A 22,688-nucleotide genomic window follows, 5' to 3' on the forward strand; every position below is an offset into this window, starting at 1 on the left:
ATAGACTCTGCAATTGTGTCATCAAGCGTATTCAGTATGTCAGATGCGATGTTTGACCTACATAACGAAATCGACAACACCTACCCCAGATTGAGGCTCCATGTGCACGATATCGACCAGTTCATTGAACCCAAGCAAGCGTGAAATGTTCCCTCTGTCGTTACAGGAAAGTGGGACAGAAAACATTCACCGAATTACTGCAAGGAGACATAAATGATGTGCTGGGATTGTTACATGATATGCTTTACAAATCCTTGAATGGTATAACTAGAACTAGATGGAACTTAACCTCGAAAACAACCTCCATGTTTCGATCGAAAGTCTGAGAGAGCAAAGAGAGAAACATGATATACTGAATAAATTCCGAAAATCAGTGTCATCACGGGGATTATGTCTGTACAAAGAGAGAATTGAAGGAACTTTGCAGTTCTAAGAAGATGGATTATGAAAATAAGGTTATTGGTGAGGTATCTAATGCAGCTAAAGATAACAACTGTCAAAAGTTCTGTGGAAATGACCGCCACACCGACACGACCATAACGCCGACTTTGATGAGCACGCAAGGAAGTATTTACATGATCATAATTTTTCTACGTCTGAGAACGTGATAATATTTTTGAAAATAATTTTGTTATTTTCAATTTTAAGTTTTGTACATTTACCGTTTACCACAATCGTTTTATGTAAATAGGTTAAGACATGGGTTTTAAACATAGACAGGAAGAGAGTGATGGTTTTCAAAAAATGGTGACAAACTGTCAAAATATGAAGTATGGTTGTCGATGGTAAACAGGCCGCTGTGTCGTATGATAATTATTTAGCTACACACTTTTTCTTACACTTTGGCAAAGTATTCAGAAAAGGCCCTTTCTGGGGTAAAGCAATTTGTTATACGTTTTCCAGACATGCCTATGGAGACTGCCTTAAACAATCTTTGATTGCAAAATTCAGAGAAACATATTGTAACATTAAAGACCTTTTCCAACCGGAATTATACTTCAACTGCATCAAAACTCCATCATTACGTAGAAGTTTGGCAACGTATAGAGCAGGTTACAATGATCGTGAAATAAACAGTACAGACGTTCTGAAGAATTAAATTCACTTGATAATTTCTGTGAATAGTGTGGTGAATGTCTTGAAGATGAATATCATATGTTGTTTATCGTTATACAATATGTGCATTTAAGGTTAAAACATACCAGTATATCACGCTATCATTGTATTTTTACAAATCAACGAAAATTTGTAATTTAAGTGCCACAAACAACAAAATATATAGTTGAATTTATCTCTGAATATCGATGAAGTTTTCAAGCTCAGAATAAATGGTGCTCACTGACATTGTGAACGTTTGTTGCACATACAGTGTACTGAAGGCCTTATGGCGCCATACACGAATACAGTCTGTCTGAATGTGTCTATATTTCTGATCCGACTTTAAATATGAAAATCGTATTATACTCACCCAAAACAATCACTTCTGCTTGTTTCATAATGAAATTTGATATACAGCAATTATTTTTATTATGTTATGGCTTAAGTGATATTTGTCGTAACATAACCTTAAACCTTATTGTACCGCTATTACTGCCAATTTTAGGCGTGTGTCATTGTTATGCATATGTCATTGTGTAAGGCACCGACTAGTTCAATATTCTTGGGGAGAGTCTGTGTTTTTTGTTTGAGATATTGTTTCACTGCATCAAAACTTGCCTTTTTCTCTGAAAGGAGGGGGCTCGAGTAACCTAGTCTAAGGCGCTGCAATCCACTATGCAGAGTTGCGTCCCTTTGGCACGCCAGAAACCTATGAATCCCAGTCCGCCCCGATTATGTTTCTAGGTTTGTCAGCACCATACCCGTGATCGTTTCAGCGACGCGGTAAACATCTGAGACCTGCATCACTTCAAGCTTTCCTTCCACATTAAGCTGACACGCCGTGATATAACTGGAATACTGTTAAAAGCGGAGTAATTCCAACTCACTCACTCACTCACTCACTCACTCACTCTAAATGGAGTAGCTGAACTATGTCTCAGAACACTCTTTCTCTTCAGGACATAATTGTTTGGTTTAAGGCAAACTTATCATTTTCAAGTATTTTCGTTTTTTAGTTTACTTATCCTTCTTTCTCATGTATGCCCTTTCTGATCTAGTATAATGTTCCCGGATAATTCATGTGAGTTACGGGGTGCTCGGATAGCCTAGTGGTTAAAGCGTTCGGTCGTCACGCCAAAGACCCGGTTTCGAATCCCGACATTGGTACAATGTGTGAAGCCCATTTCTGGTGACCCCCGCCGTGATGTTGCTGGAATATTGCTAAAAGCGGCGTAAAACCATGGTTGTCTTTTCTCCCAAAATGAGCTGATACGCCGTCATATACCTGCAAAAATGTTCGAAGCGACGTTTATCCCGCCCAACACGTGGTGTTTTCCTCGACCTCGGTCATGACACTGACGCACAACATCCCCTCTCTGTAATCAGGAAGAGGAGTGTAGAGGAGGAGCTCATCATGGGCGTGGACGTCTCCCCAGGGCAGGATAGCGTGCTGGCGCACCCTGAGGGATGCCACTGCTCCGTGATTCACTCCACTCTAGATGTCCTTCAGGCTTAAACCTGAACGAATGTATCATATACATAAAATCAGAAGTACTTAAAATGTTTGAAACCGAGCAGAATTATGTTTAGTTGTATCTTGACGTTTGACCTGTCTGTAAATTAATTCGAAAACCTAAGCGGAAAGACGTTTCCTAATTTATATAACCCCACCAGCAAACATTTTTTCATTGAAAGAATATCCGGTTTTGCACATGTAGCTGAAAAAAATATCCAGTCGTCATACAACATCCCATCAACCCCCGCCCGGAATATCAAATGCTTAGAGAATCATCAGTGATTTCGGTTATGAGCCTTAAGAATATTGTATTATATGTTGATTTGAATATTTGTGCATCTTGCAAAATTAAAAATCGCTTCCAATGCCGTAATAATATTTTATTTACACATAAAACAATATATTTTAAAGTAGAGATACTCTGACACATTACACAAGTGCACGTTTGGTTAAAACATCCGGGGTTGTAACGGACTGCAACAGCTCCAGATGCTGAGAAACATATTAATGACTTGCCCCCGAGTGTAAATTTTAGCACTTAACGAGTCAATTGAAGACGTCGAAGTTATCAATTTGATTAATCATATGTCAAGATGTCTCCCTTGGCATAGGGGTGATATGACGTCATCAAGACCGGTCCTTTGATTGGATGACAGAGTAAAGGACTGGTCACGTATGTTTCCTATAAATATCGGCTTAATAGTACAATGTACATTCGAAGTTGCCTCCTTAGAGTCCTTAACGTTCAGCCAATATGATAAGAAATATTGTTATCTTATTGGGAGCCATGGTGATGGTATCCACGGTAACAGCGCAGCAACAAGGCATGACTCCATGCCAGACCTCCTTTTTACAAAGCATTAATACTTGCTTTCAGAACAGTCAGCTACTTTTCGACAATTTTGTGTGGCTTTTTACAAATGGAACAAACGGACAAGCTCCCGACAACGCCGACACGATGAAGACTAATGCCTGCGCAAAGCAAGAACCATTGGTTCAGTGCGGTGTGGAGTTCATGAGGACATTGATCAACTCTACTTCGTGTGCAGCAACTCAAACACAACAGGATCAGAGACCCCTCATCGACAGACAGTTCCGTTCCCTCTTCGGATCTCTGGATGAGATGTGCGCACACCCATGTCGACGAACACTCACGGAGGATCTACGTCAGTGTTATGTTGACGCCAACCTTGACCCCACCCTCTTCCTCTCCAACTCCACCATGGGCCGCGGTGCCATCATCGGCACCACAGCGGATCAGGCTGACACTTATTGTAAGAACAAAGACTCTCTCGTTACATGCATGAAACAGAAGAGAGACGACTGTCCTGAATCTCCCATGATTCTCCGCGCCATCGGCCTTGACATTGAATCTATGGACAAAGGTGTTGGAGTTCTGTGCGCTCACCCTGACGTGTACCTCAACGGCATCGACTGTTTCGCCGAGCCCACAGACGCTGTTGTGTCATGTCAGCAGACAATGAACAAGAAGACCATGGAGTTGATGATGACGGCCCAACAAGAGAAACTCAGTGAGGATGATTTCTTCAACAGATTCTGTGACGTCCGTCTGGAACACATCAGCTGTGATCTGGAAGCCTGGATCAAAAAGAACAACAAGTCTTGCTCGAAAGCCGTCATTGGTTTAAGGACGGAGTTGGAGTGTGGTCTTCTTCCAGACAACTGCGGTGCTACTCACAAACAGACCATTGACGAGGTCTGTCATCCTGGTAACTTCGAGACGGACCTGAGACCCAGTGGAGCTAGCTCCGCCTCGGCAACACTGACAGTTCTGCTTGTGTCGGTTTTGGTGACGTCACTGCACTGAGAACAAGACATTCTAATCGGTGTATATTCTGAATACCGGGGAAGCAGAAGGCTTTCTCACATGTCCCGATGATGTCTTTACCTTGACGGAGAAAGGGACCCTTTGCTTTATGTTTCGGGACAGTGGAGTGCACTAGAGCTGGCATGCGTAAAGATAACAACTGTATATATGAACAAGTTATATGTTAGTTATCATTAAATTTCTAAGAACTCGAGATTCTTTTATTTTTTTACTTTTAACTGTATTTCGGAAGGACTGACACCTTGGGCAGATGGAATAATCTCCCCGCTTGGAAATAGTGAAAAGCAGTGACTTTTCATCTGGACCTATAACACAATTAATTTAGGTATGGGCATACATATATGTATAATAAAATGTACACCGTACAGTAGAGCTATGGGACCAATACGTGCGTCTTTCAGTAGAGCTATGGGGCCAATACGTGTGTCTTACAGTAGAGCTATGGGACCAATACGTGCGTCTTTCAGTAGAGCTATGGGGCCAATACGTGTGTCTTACAGTAGAGCTATGGGACCAATACGTGCGTCTTTCAGTAGAGCTATGGGGCCAATACGTGTGTCTTACAGTAGAGCTATGGGACCAATACGTGCGTCTTTCAGTAGAGCTATGGGGCCAATACGTGCGTCTGACAGTAGAGCTATTGGGCCAATACGTGCGTCTGACAGTAGAGCTATGGGGCCAATACGTGCGTCTGACAGTAGAGCTATGGGGCCAATACGTGCGTCAGACAGTAGAGCTATGGGGCCAATACGTGCGTCAGACAGTAGAGCTATGGGGCCAATACGTGCGCCTTACAGTAGAGGTATGGGGCCAATACGTGCGTCTTAAAGTAGAGCTGTGGGGCCAATACGTGCGCGCCTTACAGTAGAGAAATGGGGCCAATACGTGCGCCTGACAGTAGAGCTATTGGGCCTATACGTGTGCCTTACAGTAGAGCTATGGGGCCAATACGTGCGCCTGACAGTAGAGCTATGGGGCCTATACGTGCGTCTGTTAGTAGAGCTATGGGGCCAATACGTGCGTCTGACAGTAGAGCTATGGGGCCAATACGTGCGTCTGACAGTAGAGCTATGGGGCCAATACGTGCTCCTGACAGTAGAGCTATGGGGCCAATAAGTGCGCGCCTTACAGTAGAGCTATGGGGCCAATACGTGTGCCTTACAGTAGAGCTATGGGGCCGATACGTGCGTCTGACAGTAGAGCTGTGGGGCCAATACGTGTGCCTGACAGTAGAGCTATGGCTCCAATACGTGCTCCTGACAGTAGAGCTATGGGGCCAATAAGTGTGCCTTACAGTAGAGCTATGAGGCCGATACGTGCGTCTGACAGTAGAGCTATGGGGCCAATACGTGTGCCTTACAGTAGAACTATGGGGCCAATACCTGCGCCTGACAGTAGAGCTATGGGGCCAATACGTGCGCCTTACAGTACAGCTATGGGACCAATACGTGTGCCTTACAGTAGAGCTATGGGGCCAATACGTGCGTCTGACAGTAGAGCTATGGCTCCAATACGTGTGCCTTACAGTAGACCTATGGGGCCAATAGTTGCGCCTTACAGTAGAGCTATGGGGCCAATACGTGTGCCTTCCAGTAGAGCTATGGGGCCAATACGTGCGTCTGACAGTACAGCTATGGGGCCAATACGTGCGTCTGACAGTAGAGCTGTGGGGCCAATACGTGCGCCTGACAGTAGAGCTATGGGGCCAATACGTGCTCCTGACAGTAGAGCTGTGGGGCCAATACGTGCTCCTGACAGTAGAGCTACGGGGCCAATACGTGCGTCTGACAGTAGAGCTATGGGGCCAATACGTGCGTCTGACAGTAGAGCTATGGGGCCAATACGTGCGTCTGACAGTAGAGCTATGGGGCCAATACGTGCGTCTGACAGTAGAGCTATGGGGCCAATACGTGCGTCTGACAGTAGAGCTATGGGGCCAATACGTGCGTCTGACAGTAGAGCTATGGGGCCAATACGTGCGTCTGACAGTAGAGCTATGGGGCCAATACGTGCGTCAGACAGTAGAGCTATGGGGCCAATACGTGCGTCAGACAGTAGAGCTATGGGGCCAATACGTGTGCCTTACAGTAGAGCTATGGGGCCAATACGTGCGTCTGACAGTAGAGCTTTGGGGCCAACACGTTTGCCTGACAGTAGAGCTATGGGGCCAATACGTGCGCCTTACAGTAGAGGTATGGGGCCAATACGTGCGTCTTTTAGTAGAGCTATGGGGCCAATACGTGCATCTGACAGTAGAGCTATGGGGCCAATACGTGCGTCTGACAGTAGAGCTATGGGGCCAATACGTGCTCCTGACAGTAGAGCTATGGGGCCAATAAGTGCGCGCCTTACAGTAGAGCTATGGGGCCAATACGTGTGCCTTACAGTAGAGCTATGAGGCCGATACGTGCGTCTGACAGTAGAGCTATGGGGCCTATACGTGTGCCTTACAGTAGAACTATGGGGCCAATACCTGCGCCAGACAGTACAGCTATGGGGCCAATACGTGCGCCTGACAGTAGGGCTATGGGGCCAATACGTGCGCCTTACAGTAGAGATGGGGCCAATACGTGCGCCTGACGCTAAAGCTTTTGGGCCGACACGTGTGCCTTTCACTGGAGCTATGGGGCTATTACGTGCGCCGTACATTTATGCTTTGGGTCTTATACATGCACGATAGAATTCCGTTGTAAGGCCAATCTGGCCTAAGGGGCCAAATATATTCTGGTTTGCAGGACTAATTCGGATTTGCTAGACCAAACTTTTCCCGGGCCCAGATAGTTTTGTAAGTGGTATTTTAATTAGATTAAATTTAATTTAATTAAGTCGTTCTTAAGGATTACATTCAATATTGTGATGGCCATCACGAAGAATGTATATTTATTAATGTATCTAAATTGTAAAATTTATAGTTATGACAGGTTGTAAATATTTAGAAAGCAAGACATATTTCATAAATATTTCCCTGTTGTATTTTTTATGCTTATATGACAGTGCACGAATTATATGATAATTATCCTGTAAACTGTAATTAGTTTTGCAGGTACATACAAAACTATCAAAATAAGTGGTCCCTTCGAGTTCGTTATAACCGTAGTTTACTATAGTATATTATTGCCAACCTCGTTTTCACGTAATTCAATGTTTTAAAATTCGTTTTGGTCAGAAATCTATCAGGTGATCATAGCATGCAGTTATAGAGCTTCATAGCATACTGATATCTCGTAAAATAATTATATATCAATGCCACCATGTTACGCATATTGATCAGGATATGTCAGTACCTCATAGGCGTCGATGTCGATAACGTGCCTGTCAATCGATCTTATTTACTTTTCAAGAGTTTTCCAATGACCGCAACTTTTGAAGAATTCATCGTTCTAAGCATACTCAGTATCAGTTATAGATAAATCATACTTTCGTTCTTAAACAAACAGTTCACAATGCCTTGGCAGCTCAATTTCCGCCATTTTAACTTTGTGACAGCTGGCTTGGGTCGCAATGAAGTTAAAGCTAAGCAATTGTGCTTTATACAGTTTATTTAACCTAATGAATTACGTACAGAGGAACCAAGAATCGTACTTGATGTTATGTCATACTTGACAAGTCTACACATTTTCATAAACAAATGTCAAAGAATGGTTACGGTTGATTAAGAAAGTATTCCTTATTTGTGAAAATCTACTTGTTTTTGCGTAGTTATCCTTTGTTTACATTGGTTGTACGGATCCACGTGCTGTCATCGAAGCCCAACGGAGAGCTAGCGATACGGTCACTTTGGTATATACATATACTCACACGAAAAATAAACGCAAGTGGTTTTCAGCAAATAGGTAACAAACACGGAACCATAAATTGATACGAGTTTTAGCATGTAGTGAAGCCTGATGGTGTTATCAATATTTTTGGCTGCATTTTGGAAGCCCCGAGTAAAAACGCAACATAAAAAACGAATCGACAAAACGCACCATTTCAATGAATATGTGGGTATCATGCACCCATTTCTCGCGAAATCGAAAATGCACTAACTGTCACGAACTGTAGTGGGTATAAAACTGTGGCCGATTCTTAGACCTACCACTCCTTGGTCAACAATGCCACGCCTAACTCAAATTCAGAGAAACCAGGCTATCGGACGTTTGGAAGATGGAGACTCTGTCCAAGATGTTGCCCGTCATTTCAACATAACCACAATTTACCGTCACCTGCATCAATACAATGCTACACAGACCACAGATGACCTTCCTCGGAGCGGTCGTCCTAGGGTCACCACATCTCGACAAGATCGGCAGATTACCCGTCAACACCCGTCGACATCCGTTCCTAACTGCAAGTGAAAGTGCTCGACAGACCATAGGAACACATAATCGACATATTAGCCGGGACACTGTTATCCGACGTCTACGATTCCAACAACCTCAGATGTCGCCGACCAGCACGTCGTCCTGCTCTCCAACCACGGCATCGACAAGCACGATTTGGCGTCATCGTGAGTGAAGGCGTGTCATCTTCTCTGATGAAAGTCGCTTTTGTGTCTCCCATGCAGACGGAAGAGTCAGAATTTGGCGGCGTCGAGGTGATCGTTTCGCTGACAGAAACGTTGTGGAAAGGGATCCATGGGGTGGACCTAGCGTCATGATATGGGCAGGGATTGGTCTTAATGTCAGACTTGGACCCATGTGCTTTCTGAATGTTGGTCAAGGTCGGGGACACGGCGTCACTGCTCAGCGGTATATCGACCAAGTGATGAGACCCCACGTTGTTCCATTGTTTGCACAACATCAACAACACATTTTCCAGCAGGACAACTCTCGTCCTCGAGCTACCATGGCCTTTTTGCAACAACGCAACATCCGTGTTCTACCGTGGCCAGCCCTCAGCCGTGATCTGAACCCCATCGAACACTTGTGGGATGAGGTTCAAAGGCGTCTGCACAATGCGCTCAGTCCCTACAACTGCCGATGAACTACGCACAGCTGCTCTGGATGTGTGCAGGAGGATCCCTAGGGCCTTCACAAATCGTCTGATCCATTCAATGTACATGAGATGTGTGGCAGTGATCAATGCTAATGGTGGTCACACCAGGTATTGACTGACATTTTGGGTATTGACCCGAAACTGTGTAAGCCCTTAACATTTGAAAAAAAACAATTATGTCATCCGCCTTTAAATCCATTAAACTGTCTTCAGTCAAATTTTTTGGCAATTTTGCCCTATTAGTATTTCTTGTCTTTACTGTTGAAAATAAATAACATGTATATTGCATACTCGACTTGCGTGCTTTTTTTCTTGTGAGTATATATATTGTCATGCAACTCACTGTTGCAGTTGTAGTAGCATATCTATATATAAATATGCGAAACAATATGTAAAACTTCCACTGACCTCGTCCTATTGTTATCTTGTCGAGTTAAATCTCCAAAACGGGGATGTTGTAATGTACCCGGGAATATTTAGGATACTCCAGGCCTGTTTGCTATGTAATGTCTAATAATATCCCGGTCGTTTTATAACTAAAACTTCCGTTCAGATTGTAACATGTAATGAAATGTAAAATCGAATTACAAATGAGTGTACCACTAGGCTACGGAGGCGCTGATAAATCGCAGTGCCTTTGTCAAGAACCGTATGGTTCTGGGCGCATGGAAAGTATGTTTGAAACATAAAAAATGTTAATAAACGCTGTTTTAAGTTTCATTTTGTTCGGTTTATAAGTTAGATAAAACAATTCTCCTGTTATTTTTAATGATATTTGAAACTCTTATCCTTGCTATTCGGGGCTTACGTCCCTCGGTTTTAAATATCATAAAAACCCTCGGACGTGCTTTATCTTACACGTAAATGCAGTATATGTGATCAGATTGGAACGGTTCGTCTACAATGTGATGAAGGCCTGAGTGCCATTGACTTGCTTCAAAGCGAGAGCTTGCCTTTATATTCCATGTTTCCCAGTCTGTGATTTGCAGACTTTGGAATAGGTCTCTGTGGACACAAAATGTTCGAACTGGGCGATGCGCTGCAAGAGGTGTGGACAAGGCTCCCTCGAGTTGTCATTGGGAGATTGACTATTCCAACTGTTAATGTAAGTAGAAGAACACTGCCTTGACATGTAGGAAACAGATGAGAGGCGACTGTCCGGAAGCTGCCACCACTCCCATGCCACGCCCTATAAACAAATGTTTGACCAATTGAGGGGGCATGACCCATTGTTGATCAAACGTTTATTTAAGATTACCCACCCTGTCGGGACTGTCTTGTTGATTTTCATGTTACACCTGGTCCCTCCTATTCGTTATCCATCAGTCACCACCACCACTCGATACCTCGTTGTATTTCTGTAACCATGAGTCATGTCGAATATCCCCTCCAGGGTTTAAGAGTAAACGTCCCTGATCAGGATTGGGATAACCTGAAAGCGGCGTTAAACCATACTCACTAACTCACTCACTCAATCAATTAGTTTAGGACATGGACTTTATATCCACATGCAACTTCTTCCGTCCTCAAAAGGCCTCATGAAACATTGGACAATCGTGTTTGTACACAACAAACAGGAATATATATATCACATGTAGAGCTATGAGGTATGTACGAGGTAGATCGCAAAGAACAATGAAAAACGAAGCGTGGTTTATTTCACTGTTCTATCATGACGTACTTTCTGGAGATTCGAACATTCGCTCGCAACTTGACGTTTTAAATTGAACGAAGTTGTTTTGAGAGGGAAGTGTCTACTGTGTTGTTTCCCTTAGATGTAGCTGAGCAACGTAGATAAATGCAATGGCCGAATGATCGCATCCCAAAGTGGGCGAGATATGACATTCGGTATAGGGACAAATAGGTACAGATAATCGACGTGAAACTTGAAACGTGAAACTCCGACATCGCCGAGATCCAATTTTATTCAGGGAGACATCATTATTTAAATACGGGTAAACAGTTTCAAACCTTGTGCATAGTTTAACATCCTTGAATAGACTATACATAATGCTGATGTCTCATATACGAAATAAAACACTGCAGGGGAGATAAACCACTACATTGTACGATAAACAATTTCCACTCGTCGTTTATTTCTTAAGTAGACCATACGCGGTTTCAGACGGAGCCGCTTACCCGTGCACATGCATCATCAGGTACGACGCGTGAGTCGTGGATGGAGTGAGCGAATCTGTTCTGTGCAAGGCTATCCCCAGGTACTATTATCAAGGCATACCAAGGAGGGATTGCAGATAGTGAGTGTGTTGGGTTTAACGTCGACTTCACCTGTACTCAAGTTCTATCGTGACGTACCAGATTAATGCGGGGGGAATTCCCGAAATGACCCTTGTCGTGGACGTTACAATATGTATGAGACCCACGAGCACTGTCATGGAAAACCCCTAGGATACTAATCTGAACGAATAGGGATGCGAACGCAACAAAACTCGGTATTGTTTCCCAAAAGGTCGATCTTACGGCTCCAAGTAACAGCTTGCCACTTTTGTTTGCCCAGAACAGTACAAATAGGCTAAACTCCACTTGAAACATAAAAAAACATTAGTTCTTCAAAACATGTTGAAATGAATATCTGTGTTTCTTTATCCACCTCTGTTGTCTTTTGTCGGTTTGTCATTCGTTCATCTTGTTTTCAAAATTCAGGTCATTTAACTTACAATACTACACTTTAACCTTGCTTGCTTATACAAAACTAGAGTCCATAATCGTTTGTATGATAGTCTCTCAAAAACAGTAAAGACGGATGACAAAAATGACATGATAGCCATTATAAGTGTTAAAAAATATATTTCATAAAACAATTTACTAAATAATCATTATATTTAAACACATGAAGTCTATGAGTAAATTATGGATTTGCTTTCTAAAAGCAAAGGATTCATCTCAAGTCACCATGATGTCAGTGAAAAGGGATCACATTTGGAATTATCCAAATTAGAAATGTACCAATTGTAGCTGAAGCTGTGGTGCCACTGTTAAAAGGTCTTGTGTCCTTCTTAAAGTTTTCATGGTGACAGACCTTGTCAATGGTCTGTTTATGCGTTGAACCACAGTTGTCTGGAAGAAGACCACACTCCAACTCCGTCCTCAAACCAATGACGGCATCCGCACAAGACTTGTGGTTCTTTTTGCTCCAGGCTTCCAGATCACAGCTGACGTGCTCCAGGCGGACGTCACAGAATCTGTTGAAGAACTGGTCCTCTTTGAGGTTCTGTTGTTCTGCCGTCATCATCAACTCCATGGTCTTCTGGTTCATTATCTGCTGGCACGACACAACAGCGTCTGTGGGTTCCGCAAAACAGTCGATGCCGTTGAGGTACACGTCAGGGTGAGCGCACAGAACTCCAACACCTTTGTCCATAGATTCAATGTCAAGGCCGATGGCGCGGAGAATCATGGGAGATTCAGGACAGTCGTCTCTCTTCTGTTTCATGCATGTCACGAGAGAGTCTTTGTTCTTACAGAAAATGTCAGCCTGATCCACTGTTGTGCCGATGATGGCACCGCGGCCCATGGTGGAGTTGGACAGGAAGAGGGTGGGGTCAAGGTTGGCGTCAACATAACACTGACGTAGATCCTCGGTGAGTGTTCGTCGACATGGGTGTGCGCACATCTCATCCAGAGATCCGAAGAGAGAACGGAACTGTCTGTCGATGAGGGGTCTCTGATCCTGTTGTGTTTGGCTCGGGGCACACATCGTAGAGTTGATCAATGTCCTCATGAACTCCACACCGCACTGAAGCAACGCCTCCTGCTTGCTACAAGCATCTTGTCTGAACGCGTCGGGACTGTCGGGCGCTTGTCCGTTTGTTCCGTTTGACAATAAGTATAAGAAGTTATTAAAGTTCATCTGACTATTTTGAACACAGGTGTTGAGGTTTTGAACAAAGTTATTTTGACACGGGGTCATCCCTTGTTGACTTTGAGCCATTGTCATGGAAACAAGAACCATGGCAACACAACAAGACAATGTTTTTCCAAACATGCTGATGTACCGATTGAGAAATGTGAAAAACAAGTGAAGTCCAGGGTACTTTATATACTTGAACTCGAATATTTGTTATTACGGGGGTGTGACTTTTCCTCCAATCAAGGGGCAGGAGACAGATTATGTCACAATGGATGCTGACATTCTGTTGATGAAGGTACCATATTAGTTACTGAATTTATCACAATCACTTCCTCAACTGAATGTGAGATTGTAAAGGGCCGTGTGAACTTCCCTGATTGTTACGTCACACTGGGTTGGCCGCGACTGCCCCGGAGATAATGAGATATTATAACACCGGCCAATCATTGTTTGATCTACTAAATCATTACGCTTTAATGATAAACGTATAATGACAGACTCAAAGTCACCAACAAAAAGAATATGCACCAAACAGGAGAAACAGCAGAACCGCAGTTGTGTCAATTTATAAGAAACAAACTTTATTTCAACGTGTATATTAATATAAACGTTCGAAAATATATATTTGTAACTAAAACATATTTCTTTAAAGTGTTACCTGTTCGGAAATGAAACCTAGAAACAATATAAACACCCTTTTAGAAACATCTAATCTAAACAGGTAATGGTACCTCCCAACTTAAAGATACGTGTTAGAATTTCTCTTCACCAACCCATGCTTGTCGTAAGAGTCGGAAAACGGATCGTGCGATCAATGTGTGGTTAATGTATGTCGTCGCATCCGCATTACGTACGCCGATGCTCATGATATCAATCAGTGGTTTGCCTGGTACAGTACCGCACTACATACCCACAAAATCACCTATTCTACGTGTTTAAAGCCCATACATGTTTAGAATGGTGTTTAACAATCGCAATGTTTGTTGGACTCAAAGTTGTTCACTAGTTAGTCAGGAGAGATATGTTGACCATCATTGTTCACACAAACACATTTCAATAATATCCTTACATTCACAAACGTATATTCACATCAACTACTTCAATATCATCTGAATAGTGAATAGGTAAGTTTGCTTTTATAAATACAGCAGCATGCGAGAGTCAATGATTTTCAAAAATGTACTTATTTGAACTGAAGTGTTAAGGCACAGCAATTCGATCTGCAGGGTTGCGTCCCTTGGGCACGCCACTAACCTATGATTCAAGTAGGAATCCCGGTTCGCCCCCATTATGTTTCCTGGTTTGTCAGCACCATACCCCTGCTCGTGGGTTTCACCAAAGTGAGACTTATGTCACTTCGGGTTTTCCTCCCACATTAATCTGACACACGGTGATTTAACTGGAATACGGCGTTAAGCCAAACTTACTCACTCAATTTAGCCCTTAGTCTTCACGTTGTCCTGATGAAATGCATCTATTTTATAGAGACACTATACCAGATAAGTTCGTTGAAATTCAAGACGATCTAAATACTTCGAACATATTTTTCTATTTTAATATTCATATATTGAAACACAATTCTTAGAATATTCACGAAAAAAACATTTGTGGGCCACTAGAGGGACAAGGAACATGCTGAGATTTATGTTTAGAATCTGAACACACTTTCCTCAGTGTTGCGGTCGTCCCAACAAGGTCCGGTGTCGGCAGATTCCATTGTCTGCATTTATACAAATTAACATACAAATTCATTGAGATTGAAGTACATTTCTTCAATGGTAATTGCGACGGACACATAGTATTGTGTGTATGCAGGCCTTCTCTTTATGACTTGTTTGGATAAAGTTGATAAGTATGGAGTTTCCTTGTATGAATACAACTAAATGAAAAGTTCACTTCAACTCAAGTTTCAACAACAGTAAACACAATGTAGATTTGTTCATAACTAAGTACATCGTATATTGTTTATACCATTATGGCATCTGTTGTGTATGTAATTAGGTATCCCTGTAGAAGCAAATGTTTTTGGTAACACACCCACTGATACAAATGGTTTGCAAGAGATAAAACATTAATATTGTGTGAACTCCAACGCTGTATGCAATGCGTTCCACTGAAGCCGGCATCATACAAGGAGCAGTTATGTGTACTTATCGAGACAAGTACAGAGTATTACAGTAAATGTATATAGAAATGAAGTCAGCATACTGGATGAACAATTTTATTCTTATGTTTTAATTCAATTTCAACCTGGCATCACTACTGTTCCGCTGCTTCAAGGTCAGTTCCCAAATACACATCTTAATATGTACAGTACGAAAATGCATCAAGACAATTTCTCTCCACAGGTTAATGTGTTACACACTTAACTAGGACCTGTTGACAAGAAGCATGATCACAGCCTGCGAGTCTGTGACCTTAACCTTTACTGTTATGTTTCCATAGTTCCTGTCAACCCACTGTCCTTCTACTTTGAATATGTGCAGATTGTAGATGTAAAAATATACTTGAGGACACTGCATCACGACAAATAAGTATAACAGCCTGCGGCATACACATCAATATAATCTGTTGATTTAACCAAGTCTTTGAATATTCGGGTGGTATAATGGTCAATCAATTAAGGGTGTGTAAAACATGTGACGTGTAACCACACCGACCGGAGGACCCCTGGGCAGTCGCGGCCACCAATGTATGACGTAACATCGAGGGAAGATCACACGACGCTTCACAATCTCAGATTCAGTTGAGGAAGTGAATCAAGGACGCATAATTTAAGTGATGTCATACCCCGTTCTGATTGGAGGAAGAGTCATGACCTCGAAATAACAATGATTCAAGTATAAATAGTACACAGAAGACTGTCAACAATCAGTTGTTTTACACATTCCTCAACCAGTACATCAACATGTTTGGGAAGACAATGTCAGGTTGTATTGCCATGGTGCTTGTTTCCATGGCAACGGCTCAAAGTCAACAAGGAATGACCCCGTGTCAAAATAACTTTGTTCAAAACCTCAACACATGTGTTCAAAATAGTCAGATGGTCTTCAATAACTTCTTATACTTGTTGACAAACGGGACAAACGGACAAGCGCCCGACAGTCCGGACACGTTCAGACAAGATGCTTGTAGCAAGCAGGAGGCGTTGCTTCTGTGCGGTGTTGAGTTCATGAGGACATTGATCAACTCTACGATGTGTGCCCCGAGCCAAACACAACAGGATCAGAGACCCCTCATCGACAGACAGTTCCGTTCCCTCTTCGGATCTCTGGACGCGATGTGCGCACACCCATGTCGCCGAACTCTCACCGAGGATCTACGTCAGTGTTATGTTGACGCCAACCTTGACCCCACCCTCTTCCTGTCCAACTCCACCATGGGCCGCGGCGCCATCATCGGGACCACAGCGGATCAGGCTGACATTTTCTGTAAGAACAAAGACTCTCTCGTGACATGCATGAAACAGAAGAGAGACGACTGTCCTGAATCTCCCATGATTCTCCGCGCCATCGGCCTTGACATTGAATCTATGGACAAAGGTGTTGGAGTTCTGTGCGCTCACCCTGACGTGTACCTCAACGGCATCGACTGTTTTGCGGAACCCACAGACGCTGTTGTGTCGTGCCAGCAGACAATGAACCAGAAGACCATGGAGTTGATGATGACGGCAGAACAACAGAACCTCAAAGAGGACCAGTTCTTCAACAGATTCTGTGATGTCCGTCTGGAGCACGTCAGCTGTGATCTGGAAGCCTGGAGCAAAAAGAACCACAAGTCTTGTGCGGATGCCGTCATTGGATTGAGGACGGAGTTGGAGTGTGGTCTTCTTCCAGACAACTGTGGTGCTACACACAAACAGACAATTGACCAAGTCTGTCACCATGAAAACTTTAAGAAGGACATGAGACCTTTTAACAGTGCCACAACATTTTCAATTGGGACAATGTCATGTTTTATGTTACGCTCTGTTCTCACTTACTCTTTAAACTTCATACACATCTAGAAATTGTATGCTTGGACTGTAATTATTTATCTGACGCATTTAGTTGTTTTATATAACATATATATTTCCCACCTTCTCATGTATTCCCATTGTTTTGAATACTTGCCGCCAGGCAATGTATTGATATGTATCGGTATATGCGATTTTTCAAGTAAAGCAATATTTTATAATAGTTAACTTTACTTTCTTTCTTTAAACGACATTTGATAGTCCACAGGCGTGGGATCGTCAAGTCAAGTCAAGTCGTCTCAGGCAAGCTATAGGCGGCCAATCTTAGACTAGTACAATTTATTAATCAGTTAGTGGAGATTACTATCCATCTTTCAAAGAAATTTACTAAGGCAATGGTGTATTTACTAAACTTGTAGTAAGTTTCACTACACTTTTGTAAATGCTCGTTTCTTGGTCATTTTGCGCTCTCTGTTGACAGCTGTTTAAATACTATTTGCAAAAAACGAGCAAATAACAATGCATAAACAATACTTGTGAAAGATAACATATGATAATTTACAGTGGCAATAATTTTAAAGCTGAACCGTTCGGATCCGATGTTTTACCGTTGACATGGTCAGTTTAACCCCTAGGCTTGGAGCGCCGAAAAGGTCCTAAGTATCTAAACCACGGTTAACATTCAGTGAACCCTAGCATCTAAATGTTCCAAAAGACATGGTTTTGATAACCTTATTTAAAAACGTAATCACACCCGTGAACACCCGTGTTAGAATAGGTCTTCAGCAACCCATGCTTGCCTTAAAATGCGACTGTACTTGTCGAAAGAGGCGACTTACGGGATCAGGCGGTCAGGCTCGCTGAATCAGTTGATCCATGTCATCGTATACCAATTGCGCGGATCGATGCTCATGATGTCAATCACTGGATTGTATGGTCCAGTCTTGATTATTGACAGACCGCCGTCATATAGTCGGAATATTGCTAAGTGCGGCGTTAACAACAAACAAACAAACGTAATATTCAAGAACAATATAAGGCGGTGGGGTAGCCTAGTAGTAAAAACGTTCGCTCGTCATGCTGCCGAAGACCTACATCGATCCACATCGATTCCCCACAATGTGTGAAGCCCATTCCCGTGATAGTGCTAAAGGCGGCGTAAAACAATATCCACTCACCCGCTTAGGAATTCTACACTCATCTGTCAGAACACTGTGTGAGTAGGGCATGCGTGACGCACGTGAAATTTGTTCCCCGAATCTTTGCACGTGCACCTCGCTTTGTGGCCACTCGGGTGTCCCGGGGCAAGTGTACAATTCATACAGAACCAATCTGAGCATATTTGTCATTCACCTAAACATTCATAGCCCTTGTTGACTGACTCATGAGCACCACTCATACCACTGATCAGGATAAGAGAAATTTCTTTTCTATCGGTTCCTGGAAATTGTTCTGTCATCAAGTTGTATGATAAGAAGTTCCGTCATTGCCAAGTGGTGTTTAACTGACAATTCAGTCAGTTAATGCCCGTTCGAAGACAAAGAAGCCATGGTTTAAGTTTAGTTACACAATACGACAAACAGCAATTGGCTGCCGCGTGCAGTCTTCCAAGCAGGACAGAAATTTGCTCTCTACTAACATTCTGACCGCTGTTACTAATTAAGTTAGTAGAATTCACTTGACTTTATTCTCAGTGTCGTGGGTTTAACCAATTAAAGCGATGGACGTCTGATGTGTTAGGCCTGCATCGCTTCATTAATTTCTCCCGTTAGTTGACACGCCAAGAAAATAAATGGAATATTTCCCAAAACGGCTGAAGTCACTCTGGAACATAAGAAACAAAATCCCCCAATTTGACTGGTATATATGTACCCGTATTTTTTTCAGGTGAGCAATTGACTTGCCTTTGCATGTGTTTGTGACGGATGCCACAGGTGGGGCAACATACGCTCACCTTTTCGCGAACACCTTGTATCATCACTATTTAATAGTGATTAATACTTGCTCGTGATATTGAGCGTTGTCATGGAAACAAGAGCCATTGCAGTACATCATGACACAATTCTCCAAACCATGTTGAGATATGTTCATTCACTGGAGGGAAGTGGATGGCTGGCAAAACTTCAAGTTACTATTTATACTTGAATCTGGAATCTATTGTACAGAGGGTGTGACACCTTCACCTATGATGGTACAGAGTTTTAGCGTGATGGAGGCTATAGGTATAGTTACTTCCTGCACTGAATCTAAGATTGTTTATGGGCGTGTCAACTTCCATTATTGTCATCTCCTGATCTCCGTGCCTGCCCTTGGGGTGGCCTTCAGCCCTATGCTCATATAGTTCCTCGCACCTTTAATTGAACATACAATGAGGAACTACCTGAACCAATTATTATGTGAATTAACGAAGAGTGCCAACCTTACTCACTCTTTGTCACAGTGTTTGTTCTTACAGTTTGGGCATTTAAAACAAACAGAGCTGTATTCGGCAACCTTTTTTCACGAAAGATTTGTAATAACTAAAGTAATTATTGCGAATACTGTGAGGCAAGAGAACACAAGAATTTTCATATATTTTTTTGTTCGTTTTTCAACATTGCATTACTTTCTACATTATTTAAGCCGTTGTCTCAATGTGTCTTCTCATTGTCTCAAGTATAAAAGATGACGTAATTTCTTGTGATCAATGTTTTATCAATCGTGACTAGATTTTTTGTGATGAGTGGCGCGCACCCGATGTCATAAACATGCTGCAACAGAACAGAACAGAACAGAACAGAACAGAACAGAACAGAACAAAACCTTATTGCGTTTCAGGCCGCGTGTAACGGCATATGAAGGACAACATAATTTAATAACATGACAGAAAATGAAAGAACGTACACATATAAAGGTAGAGTTAAACAGATTTTTTGTTTGAAAAGAAATCACAAAGCTTTCTTAAAATGCTCGCCTTTCCACTATTAAACCGATTACTAAATATATAAATATTTGGCTTGTTATGTACAATATCCTATGCTAACTGTAATGGTACAATCTGTGGTATTCAGTCCCTATTCCATCGAGGTGACATAAATTGCTTTGCTGATCAACATACATTAAATATTGTTTTGGATATAAGTACGAAATGTGTACATCTTAACGGATGGCATTGGTAATGTTGCCGTTTTAATAAGCCATTTGCTGGGCATTCTGCGATTTTTGTATACACTTGTTTAACACATACTAATCAATTCACGTGAGCATTGCTTATCATACACTACAAACTGAAAGACCTGTGAAAACAATGATGTAGAGTATAAATGTCGACCACAGGAAATTCCCAGAGATAGTGGAAATGAGAATGATTGTGTGCAATGCTAGAGCGAATGACTGAAATGCAAACATCGTTATTAAAACCGATAAATGTTACATGTAAAATATTACGTACATGTTTTGTTCGAGGAATATATCCGTGAGTGTCAGCAGAAATGAACACTAGCCCATACATTTACATCCACGCAAAGACGATATCACGTATCTTTACAAATACCTATTATTTAAAACAATATAAATATAATATATTATGACGCGCGTACTTTCTCATCTGGTCACGTCACTTGTCAGTTTGGCCTACCTTTAGAATACAGTACCACAAACTTTTCAAACACGTCACAGTAACCTGTGACGTAATTTGTAGTATTTGCCACACCGGCGAAACAATGCCCTGTGACGTCAGGGGACATCGAGGGTGCATAAGCTTGTTTATGAAAGCACTTTTATTTTCAATAGTTAGTTAGTTTCATGTTTTTCAGATAGGTGTCAAGTTTGATTAGTTAACTGAGGCAACTCACGTGACAAGTATGGGGATACGAGAAGATGTGAAATTAATAGAAGACAATCCATTACCTCAACAACAAAATATATGATGTATGGTGAACTTGGGAGATGTCATCTGAGCATAACAATAATGAAAAGTGATTTCTGTTAGAAACTAGAATGCAATGATAACCCAACTGAGTTGTTCAAAGCCACCTACACGTCTGTAAAAGTGTACTCTGATGTTAATTATATTCATTATAATTGGGCGATATTTTCTTGACAAAATTCTTGACTACTGTGTCTTATCATATGTGAATAACTATGCACCAAGTTACAAAAGATAAGGCTTATATCTCTACAGTAGAAAAAATACTTATAAATCAATCTATTAAATCCTGGTACAGCGATATAATTTAAAAGATATATACTATAAAGTTTCGAAAACATACCCTCTTGTGAGGAATACCTTTTGCTTTCAGTTCCTTATTATATCCATTTTTAGCATTGCAAACCGCTGATCACTATCTACCTGTAGAGGTTGGCTATTGGAGTGGTATACCACATGCAGAAAGGACTTGTCCTATCTGTGGTTTGTCAACTTTTGCTGACTAATTCCACTTTCGATTCAAATGTAACGCCTTCGTAAGCTCTAGATACTTTCCATCCAACAACATGTATTATTAGTGGCCGAACGTGTATACATACAAGAAACGCTTGTGTACTGGAGATGTTTCAATGTTATAAAACCGTGTAAATTTTTGCAATTGTACATCGTACTTAAGAACTAAATGTCAAACGAAACGGCAAATGCGAACATGTTACTTTTTGTGATCGCTATAAATATATGTACCAACGTCGGTGTTGATTTGAGAGTAAAAGAATTGAATTGAAAAATGACAAACTATTTTCTTGATGTCCACCTTTCTTTACAAAAATCGAATTATATAACAACAGTCAGTCAATTAATGTATCATTTGCCAAAAATTTGAACACTGCATATGCACTTCACGCCAGGAAATGGGCGTACCCTGTCTGCTCTAGTAAAACTGCATATAAAAACAATTACTTTCGACAAATCCACTGTGCTGATAACAGTGATAATCAACGCATTACCGACTTATCATTTGATCAATGCATTTGTACATTTTAAATTGGGTGTGGTTGCCTTATGATGGGAACACCAATGTTGCTGAGCCCCTCGGTTAAATAAAAAACTAATTGAAACACCTAGATTAGGTTTATGTCATACTTCAATCTTCCTGACCATAGTGTAAAGAACTACAACACATTGTGTAAGGAATGAGATATACCTATGTACACATGTCACACCCACATCACACACATCTTCATTATGGCATCTAATCATCAGAAGAAACAAAAAGTACCTTTACCAGTAGCAACTAATCAGTCATACATGTGATTTAATAACAGCATAATAGTCAGCGCACAGGGGAATACACACATATACATTAGGGGCTGCAGTTAGTTCTCACCATCACTTATTTAATTAGTATAACGCCTTAAAAATGTTAACACTGTTATTATTGTGTTTCTGTCCTAAATAGAATTAACATTTGGTGTGTTCTATCTGATGTTTAGGGTCTAAACACATGAAATGAGT

General features: G+C 41.7%; 3 protein-coding genes across 3 annotated transcripts; 2 read left to right on the forward strand and 1 right to left on the reverse strand.

The window, feature by feature from the left end:
• Positions 1-3,401: 3,401 nt before the first annotated feature.
• LOC139451809 (uncharacterized) lies at positions 3,402-4,442 on the forward strand. Its single transcript, XM_071233111.1, has one exon. It carries the CDS (start codon positions 3,402-3,404, stop codon positions 4,440-4,442), a length of 1,041 nt encoding a protein of 346 aa, XP_071089212.1.
• Positions 4,443-12,360: 7,918 nt separating this feature from the next.
• Positions 12,361-13,446, reverse strand: LOC139451810 (uncharacterized). Its single transcript, XM_071233112.1, has one exon. It carries the CDS (start codon positions 13,444-13,446, stop codon positions 12,361-12,363), a length of 1,086 nt encoding a protein of 361 aa, XP_071089213.1.
• Positions 13,447-16,219: 2,773 nt separating this feature from the next.
• Positions 16,220-17,317, forward strand: LOC139451811 (uncharacterized). Its single transcript, XM_071233113.1, has one exon. The coding sequence runs from the start codon at positions 16,220-16,222 to the stop codon at positions 17,315-17,317; it is 1,098 nt and encodes a 365-aa protein (XP_071089214.1).
• The last annotated feature ends 5,371 nt before the right edge of the window (positions 17,318-22,688 follow it).

Source organism: Haliotis cracherodii, unplaced genomic scaffold (assembly GCF_022045235.1).
Source record: "Haliotis cracherodii isolate W230 unplaced genomic scaffold, xgHalCrac1.p SCAF_9, whole genome shotgun sequence".
NCBI classification, from domain to species: domain Eukaryota; kingdom Metazoa; phylum Mollusca; class Gastropoda; order Lepetellida; family Haliotidae; genus Haliotis; species Haliotis cracherodii.

Bases quoted from the DNA above. Each gene is read 5' to 3' on its own strand.
- LOC139451811 (XM_071233113.1), top strand. From the start codon at position 16,220: ATGTTTGGGAAGACAATGTCAGGTTGTATTGCCATGGTGCTTGTTTCC.
- LOC139451809 (XM_071233111.1), top strand. From the start codon at position 3,402: ATGGTGATGGTATCCACGGTAACAGCGCAGCAACAAGGCATGACTCCA.
- LOC139451810 (XM_071233112.1), bottom strand. From the start codon at position 13,446: ATGTTTGGAAAAACATTGTCTTGTTGTGTTGCCATGGTTCTTGTTTCC.